The sequence below is a fragment of the Poecilia mexicana genome, unplaced genomic scaffold (assembly GCF_051168715.1).
Source record: "Poecilia mexicana isolate PSO_F unplaced genomic scaffold, ASM5116871v1 scaffold_8, whole genome shotgun sequence".
Taxonomy (NCBI): domain Eukaryota; kingdom Metazoa; phylum Chordata; class Actinopteri; order Cyprinodontiformes; family Poeciliidae; genus Poecilia; species Poecilia mexicana.
This window is the reverse complement of record NW_028263377.1, coordinates 18,532,711-18,541,781: the sequence shown is the minus strand read 5'-3', so window position 1 is coordinate 18,541,781 and position 9,071 is coordinate 18,532,711. Positions and strand designations below refer to the sequence as shown.

At 35.8% G+C, this 9,071-nt stretch overlaps 1 protein-coding gene across 1 annotated transcript; it reads right to left on the bottom strand.

The window, feature by feature from the left end:
- Window positions 1–2,118: 2,118 nt before the first annotated feature.
- LOC106915621 (adhesion G protein-coupled receptor E5-like) lies at window positions 2,119–7,782 on the bottom strand (the record flags this gene model as incomplete). Its single annotated transcript, XM_088007891.1, has 17 exons — window positions 2,119–3,157; window positions 3,465–3,527; window positions 3,596–3,761; window positions 3,850–3,941; window positions 4,027–4,087; window positions 4,203–4,420; window positions 4,648–4,842; window positions 4,954–5,118; window positions 5,526–5,716; window positions 5,796–5,918; window positions 6,087–6,240; window positions 6,387–6,491; window positions 6,613–6,656; window positions 6,772–6,894; window positions 7,020–7,154; window positions 7,274–7,426; window positions 7,512–7,782. Coding segments are annotated over 17 exons (2,322 nt in total), but the record flags the coding sequence as incomplete, so codon positions are not given.
- Window positions 7,783–9,071: the final 1,289 nt, after the last annotated feature.

Here is a 9,071-nt window from a genome sequence, read left to right as displayed (position 1 = left end):
CGAAACCATGGTTCGACTTTGGAGACGTAGTGCTGCGTCCTTAATATATCCAGCAGATTTCATAGGACGCAGTTCTCTGCTGAGTCCTTACGGAAAACCGAGAGCAGCTTCCAGTTTTTTTTTGTTTTTTTTGTTTTTTTCAAAAAAAAAAATTGAAGGTGTTAGTATGGTGAGCTCTATAGTCTGCAAAATACGGTAATTGGTTTAAAAAGATTTTTTTTTAAATAAATTATCTGCAAATAATGCCATCTTCGAGTGTCTGCTGTAGTAGTGACTAGCGGCGTAATGATGTAATTTTCTTACCACTAGATGGCAGTAGGTACAAAGCATTTTACATTAAAACAAGAGAATTAGTGATGCATGAATGTTACAGGTAGCGGTGAGAGCATCGTATCTAGCTGTGACGACAGTGATGAAAAGACAGTGAAGCTCAGCAGTAGTTGGAAAGAACATGGGTCCATTTCCCACAACATGTCTGTGTGAAGTGAGCTTCTCAAGCCTGGATACTATAAAAACTGAAACCAGAGAGAGACTGAGAGCTGTTGAGGAAGAGCTTTGTCTTTCTTCAATTTCTGCCAGGAAATCAGCTGTTTTCATCCAGACATTCACAGGTTTCACACTAGATGGGTAAAATATACAGATATTAACATTTTGTACATGCAACTCTTCATATTGTAACAGTGAAATCTTTCCCAAATATTATTGCTTCTTTCAGAATAAGAATTATTTTCTGTATTCTGGCTAAAATAATGCTTGTGGGTTAGTTTGTAAAACACTGAAGTTTTCTACAACTTCTTTAAATTTAACACCACAGTGTTGTGGCTGTTCAGGTGTATTTTTGAAGTGGACATGTTACGTGCAATTTGAAATAAATGTAAAATGTAAGAAAAATACATTTTTGTGTTTATTTGATTCCTATTCAAGACACTTTGATAAGAATGACTATATATGTAATATAGGCGACTACAGAGTATCTTTGTTTACAATTTTGGTTGGTGGTGTGCCTCGAGATTTTTTCAATTAAAAAAGTGTACCTTGGCTCAAAAGAGGTTGAAAAACACTGTATTAAAGGCATTATTAAAAAAGAAACCAAAATATCACACCAGCTGTTCTTTGTAAAAAATTATTTTGCAGTCTTGTTTACGCTTTTACATTGTAGATCTAAATATCAGCTAAATTTGTAATTTTGGCTGATTACTACTGTTAAGTTTAGGGTAATTAACTGCTGGCAATATTACAATTTTTTTTATGAACTTTACAATTACTTATATTTTTACACTATATTTCTGTATTTTCTACATTCGTGACTGTCAAAATTACTTAGGATATATATTTATTCAGTTATGATAATGCCATGTATTTTCTACGGCAGTATAATGCTGTGAATATTACGGTCAGTAACTGCTGGTCTTTTACCATTTCTTACCGTAAATTTACTGACTTTCTTTGCAGTTTCGACTTACGGTAGTTCCATGTAATTTCTACGGTAATGCAATGTTTTTGGATACGACGGTCAAAAACTGTTGGTCTTTTACCATTTCTTACCGTAAATTTACTGACTTTCTTTGTAGTTTCGACTTACGGTGGTTCCATGTAGCTTCTACAGTAATGAAATGTTTTTGGATACGACGGTCAAAAACTGTTGGTCTTTTACCATTTCTTACCGTAAATTTACTGACTTTCTTTGCAGTTTCGACTTACGGTAGTTCCATGTAATTTCTACGGTAATTCAATGTTTTTGGATACGACGGTCAAAAACTGTTGGTTTTTTACCTTTTTTTACCGTAAATTTACTGACTTTTTTTACAGTGTAGTGTGATATAAGTTGTGTTGCATAAAGGACCCATTCAGTAAACCCAAAGAGTAATAAAAACAAACTGAAGAGAAACAAGAAACGCTCTGTGATAAATATTGACTGCATGTGGTCACACAGTGAAACAGTGTGAAGAGCTTCAAGAGACAGTCAGACTCCATTAATACTTTTGAACTTCAGCTTGTTTTGTTTGGTGTGCTGCTTTGAGAGCCATTTTAGATAAGGCTCAGTACTGATACTTCCCTGACACGCTATTCAGGTCTTTTTGTCGCTGCTTAAGAAAAACCACACAGACAGCATTGACATTATTTTAAATCATTTTAATCATATTTGTTAATATATACGAGCGGCAGTGACATAAGCGAAACAAAACAACATAAACAGTATGTCACTGATACATTAATACAGATTTTTGTAACAAAAACAAACGAAAGCCTATATAGCATATAACTCCTTAAAACACAAATTTTAATGGCTAATGTACTCCGTTATCCAATAGTATTCAACAGTATCTAATTTCTTTCTGTTTTGCTCCCAACCAGTCAGGATTTCTTGTATTTCTGTAGGTTTCCAGCCACTTTTCTCCAGGGTTTCTGAAAGTCTCTTAGAGTTTTTGTGGGGACACGGGTTTCTTCTTCACTCCTTTTCTGCTCAGTACCATTTTAGGTCTGTTTGACCAGTCAATGAAAACCTGAACCCAATGGATGAAACACTCATGAAATACAAAATGGAGAACTGGTTAAACAACCTATTCTAAAATTAGATCTTTAAGGCTGTTTGGTACTAACAGCTAATCATAGCGGTACAACTTGTTCTCTTTTATGAACTGAATCATTAAACAAATACCAAATACGACACAATTTGTCGGCAGCATCACGACGAATGCCAGAGTTCGTTTATCTGAAAACATGATCAGCTACAGGGTGGTGCATGCATGTCAGTCTGTTGTCAAGACATGACTTTCAGATACTGTCAGATACTTTCAGATCTGATGTACATTGGTCTTTGAGCCTCAAAGTTCTGTTTTTTTTCCACCCACATCCCATTTCCTCTTTTTTTAAGAGAAGGCGTTAGAACATAAGGTCATGTTTGAGTTGAACGACCGGACGTAAACAAATAAGGCGTTGCCAGAGAAGAATGACTGAGACAATTGAAGATGACTATGAAGAAATGAGACTGATTTTCAAAATGCCAAAATATACTTGCTTGTTTACTCTATGGTGAAATACAAAACCAATGTTAATTGTCAGAACTATCAGACTTCTGAACTTTAGTTACAGGTTACAGGTTATGGGTTCTTTTCCTAATGTTAGGCTCTCCTGTGTCCAGGTTTTGTCTGGATGCCTGGGAACAAAAAACAAAACAAAACAAAAACAAGAGTGAAAATTCAGTTAATAAAAAACCCTGTTAGTAAAAATACACTATTTTTCACTTAACAGCTCTTATTATTACTCAATGACTTAAAACCCTAAATATGTGAATGTTACTTTCCAGCGATTCTCAGATTCTGTTCCAAAATTACATGTGCACACTCTTTATTTTTAGTTCACATAAAAACAGTGCTGTTCAAATGCACAATAAAACTACTGATTGACCTTGCTGTACTAATGAACTAAGAACAACTACAATCGAAGTTAAAATGACTGCTTACATGTGCTTGACTCCTTTTCCAAGCTGAACATCGAGAAAAAAAGCTTCCATACTCGTCCCTCACCTGAAATCACAACCCAAATTAGTTGAAGAAATATCAGAGAATATTTGAGAGAGTGGCACATTACCAACCTGTTTTGAAAACAGACAATGGATAATAAAAAGCAAAACGCCCTGAAGGCTGAAAATGGTGAACAGATAATCCATGGACGCATCGTCTCTTTTCAGGTGGAAACTGCTGAATATCCACATGGTGCGGAATATGCACAGCTGATAGACCGCAGTAACAGCAAAGGCTCTGCAAACGGCAAATGATACATACATGAAGCAGTAAAAGAGGTAAAAGAATCAGCTTTTTGAAATTTGTGGGGTCAGTTGAAACTTACTTTATTTTGTGCAAGCTGTCCAGGTCTGGGTTTAAACTTGAAAACTTCTGTACCAACGTCCACACAGTGATAAGAAAAAGGAATGTGTTTATCTGGAAGACAACAGAGTTTTAAACAGAAATGATCTTTTTTCCAGAATAATACTGAAGTAAATACTTTCTTAAAGTGAATTCTTACAATAATGAAGACAAAGGCGGGACCAATGAAACTCCAAATGTAATCCAGGTTCAACCAGCATCTAGAATATAATGAAGAGATTATTCAGCAGATTATACACCAACATATTCTGAGCTACAGAAAAATGATTTACTGTATATGGGTAAATGTTATTTGACATAATGCCAGAAACGTACACTTTTTTAGCACCGTATCCATTAGCATTGACCAATGCAGAAATGCTAACAATTATGGCTGGAACTCCGTAGCCCCCTGCCATCATGTAGCTGGTTTTAAAGTTGGTGTTGAAGACCAGAACCACCATCCTGAAGAGCTGGATTCCCTCCAGACACATCCAGCAGAATGAGGCCAGGTAGAAGAAGTGCAGCATCCCTGCAACTACTGCACAGCCAACCTAATGGGAGTAGACATGAAGCATGTGAAAAGGATTTAAAGATGAGTTCAAGACATAGGAAGGAGTTAATTGCTGAGGTAAAATGTCCTAACAGCATTAATACACAAACTATTTAGAGAGGCGAGCACTTTCAGTACCATTTTAACTGTAGTATGACTTAATGCTTGCTTCTCTGATGTGTTTTTAGATACTTTTTAATAAACTCAACAAGCCGTTAGAGCATTAACCTTGTTCTGTGTCTGAGAGAGGCCTGCGAGAAAGACAAGAGTTGCAATAAAGAGGCTGATGCAGAGGTGCAGGTGGATGGTTGTTCTTGGGCTTTTGATGGACCGGATCAGTGAGAAGGTCAGGATGCAGAGGAACAGGCAAATTAATGAAAGGGATAGGCCTATCCAGGAGATCAGCTGCAACTCAAAAGTGCTCTGTATGGAGACAGAATTTGAATATTTAAGGATGTAAAGACTCAAGTGGAAGAGTTGCACATCGGAGAATAAGAAATCTCATAATTTGAATAACTGTAAAGGAAGTAGAACCTCTATGTCATAGAGGGCCACGAGTACAGCAAAGCTGCCCAGGTGATTACAGGAACACATAGTGTATTCTGGGTTGAACTCCGCCACGCTGCAGCCGCGATCAGACCACACACCTCCTTCGTTAGATGAATCCCAGAACACACAGGTGTGGGAGGTTTGATTTGACTGTAAAACAGATAAAGCAGCAGTCAGCTTCTATGCACCAGAAATCTGTAGCAATCTTCTGGAAAGCTGCAAAACAACTTTCTTAACAACTTAAATCTAGTCTATAAACCCAGCTGTTTAGAGTTGCTTCTGAACCATAACAACGGAAACACTGACCAACATTTTTATTTATAATTATGGCACTTGACAAAATGTAATGTTTACTGGTTTTCTCAACTGTTGACTGTATCGTCTCTTCTATGACTTTGCGTTTTTGTGTTTTTATAATGCAAAACACTTTGAACTGCCTTGTTGCTGAAATGTGCTATACAACAATAAAATTGATTGATTGATAAATGCATTAGTATAACAGTTATCTTAAAAGGCGAATGATGTAGAAGAAAGAAACAAATAGGCTTTTCTCTTACCTGTTCAAGGTGATGTAAAGTTATATTGACCGGCTTGTCCAGGTGTTTTGTGTCTGTGTTGCTGACACTGACAGTCACCACTTTGGAGTTTATCTTAAAGTTCTGGCTCTCATTCTTTTTCATCCCACTCAAGAAAATATTTGCATATGTTTCCAGGTTTGAATATATCAGCAAGAAAATTGTTGTAAATCCTTTGATGACAGGACAACACAGGTTCAGTGTTTGAAATGAATGTGTTTAAAATGTGTTATTTATAGACGTTGTTGTTACCCGGATAAGATGAGGGATCTCCTGCAGCTTCCTTCAACTTTATATCCACTTTAGCATGTGTAGACAACAGAGTCTTTAATTCTTGGGGTATAGCCGACCCAGTATGTACCAGCAGCTCCACTTCTGGTGGAAAATTGGTATTGAACACAAATTACTTGTATTAAAGTTAAAACTATCAGGTGGTTGAAACATAAACTTTAAAGAAGACGATTGATGTAATAAAAGCAAAAGGGAAAGAGTGTTTATATTTTTATTTTGTTTGGAAAGCAGTCATATTAATTGCTGACTCACCTGTGTGATTGGTGGATCTTTTAGTTCCTGGTGTTTTAATAAAAGGTCCAATGAACCTTAGAGCTTGTTCCACCACATCTAGAAATGTGGAGACTTTCTTGTTGTCATTAAGAGATCCAGCAGACAGGACCTTGTCGATCACAGAGAGCAGACTCTGGAGTCAAAAGAGGAGAGACATTGAAAAAAACAACAACAAAACAACATGTTTTAAAGTTAAAACAAAAAGCAAAATCAGATAGATGTACAGCATCTGACATGATGGGCTTCTTCTAAAAGGCTGTTTTTAAAAACAATTCCTACCTTTAGTGAGACTTCTCCATTGAGCTCCTTTGAATCTTTACTTCCCGAAAGCTTCAGACAACTTTCACTCAATTGCTTCAAATCATCTCGAACAATGAAAAATGTCTAACAGCAAGCAAGCAATAAATAAATAAATAAATAAATAAAAATATGTTTAAAAAATCACAAATAAAAGGTAATTGGTCACAGATACTTCAGGAAAAAACCTTCCATGCTGTGAATTTACCTCCATAAGATTGTTCACATCCTTGAAAACACCACAGTGAAGCTCTAAGAAAATAAAAATAGTTTACTGTCTGAAAATCATTTTGAAAGTACATTTTTTAGTGTAAACCCTAAACCGGTTTGTATTGGTCTTTCAAGAAAAACTAAAATCTATTCTTACCGGTACAACGAGCCATTTTGTTGCCGTAGTTACTAAACCCTGCAGAGCATGCACAGTAATGGCCGCTGGTTTCATGGAGGCAGGATCCATTTCCACAAATTGTCTCATCAATCTTACATATGTCTGAAATGGAAACAAATCAAGGATGAAAAAAATAATTTGAATAGTTGATGCAGCTGAAATATTTTAAGATATATTGAAAGGATTTTAAAAGTCCAAATGTTGTCACATTATTTCATATTCATCACCTTCACATTGCTCCTCCTGCCCAGAAAAGCTAGATTTTCCAGATTTCAGTGCATAGCCAGCGTTGCAGACGCAGTATGTGTTTATACATGATGCATTCAGACCACAAACCTTTTCGTCTTTACATTCATCTGTGTCTGTATGAGCAGAGGGAAGGAATGTGAAAATAATTGAGAAAAATAGTTGACTTGGAGGAATCAATTGAAGTTCAAAGAAAAGCAAACTAACACAACTGTGCAGGAAGTCACTGTGTTACCTCTGCATGTGACGTTGTCACTGCCATGAAATATTTCCACTCCAGTAGAAGAGGAAAATCCTTTTTTACAGCTGCAGGTGTAGCTGGACACTGTGTTTTTACAAGAGGCATTGGGTCCACAGATGTCTCTGTTATCCAAACATTCATTGATCTCTTTTTTGAAAAAGATAAGAAAAGAACAATTATAGGAAATGATGGATGGAATTCGATTGTTTGTCATTTCTAATTACAGACAAACCTGTGCATTTGCCAGGGTCTAGAGCAGTAAAAGTCACAGCCTTTGTTGATGACCTGAATCCCTCCTTACACTGGCAGTAGTAGCTGCCATTTGTGTTGAAACAGTTTGAATTTTCTCCACATGTTTCAGGGTCGTCTGCACATTCATCGAGATCTTTGTCAAGGAAATAGAAATGTGAAAAGTTATTACAGCATGAACTGATTCTTGGCTTAATACTGAAATTGATACTGATGTGAAAAAAGAACAAAAATGCTAAAAACAACAATAATTTTAATCAATAAAGAAAAAATCTCAAAATGATGAGTCATCAAAAAGAACAAAGCACTTTTTAATAATAAAGAGCTGTACATGTGTTGCATATATGTGTTTTTAAAGAAAGTTACTTTTTATTACATACCAACACACTTTCCGTTATCAAAAAAAAACCCATCATTGCAGTATGTTTGTGTTTGGGCAGTGAAAGGAAAAAGGATCAAAGCTGAAAAACAAACACAAAGTGTCACTCATTACTGCAGCTTAACCTCCTGACTACCAGTAGTTCATTTTTGTCCTCTGTAGAGGACATTTCTAAACTTGAATATCTCCCACCCTCTGCATTCTACTGAATTAATTCCTTTTGGTATCTACAGAGGACATTTAGGGCTTTTCAATGATACCACATATGAAGGGGTGGGATTTTTGTTCGTATCTTTTTCTAATACATAAAAATTGCGTTCATCAGTAATAACACATTTTATGGGAAGAGACAAAGTAAGTGCATAAAACCTTTTATTACCTTACAAAGAATGTGGGATTTAAAAAAAATGGTGATTGGACAATATTTTTTTTCCTGGTAGTCAGGAGGCTATTACAGTATTACCACTGATTACAACAGTCATCAAAGGACATAGGATATTTAGAATTATTACATTCAGTGTAATTATTAGAGTCAAAGAGATAAAGAGTTTTGAGTTGAAAAAGCAAAAACAATTATTTATCCTGATTTTCTGAAATTGTAATACCACCTTGCCATGTTATTCAATACATAATTGTTTGGAAGACATGTAAACATCAGCTGGTGTTAAAATTTCAGAATACCATTATAGGCTCTGACTGGGCAATGTCAGTTGTCTCTAGTTTGGTGAAAGACCATAGAGTTTCTGAGCATGCAAAGACAGGAAGAGAGTCTGTTTTTAGATCAAGCTACTGGTATCACTGATAAAGCCAGTCGTGAAAATCATCCTTAATTGTTCGTATTTTAGGTATAAACTTTCCATTCTTTGCAAATTATTATTTAATCGCCCAATCAATCAAGTTTGTGCAGCACATTTCAGCAACAAGGCAGTTCAAAGTGCCTTACATCATATTAACACAAAAATACCTTTTTCTCAGTCAACAACTGAGAAAAATTAAACATATTGGTCAATGTTTCTTTTATTATGGCTGAAAGGTAACTCTAAACAGGTGGGTTTCTATTCTAGATTTAAAGGAATTCAGTGTTTCGGCTGTTTTACTATTTTCTGTAAGCTTGTTCCAGATTTGTGGTGTGTAGAAGCTGAATGCTGTTTCTCCATGTTTGGT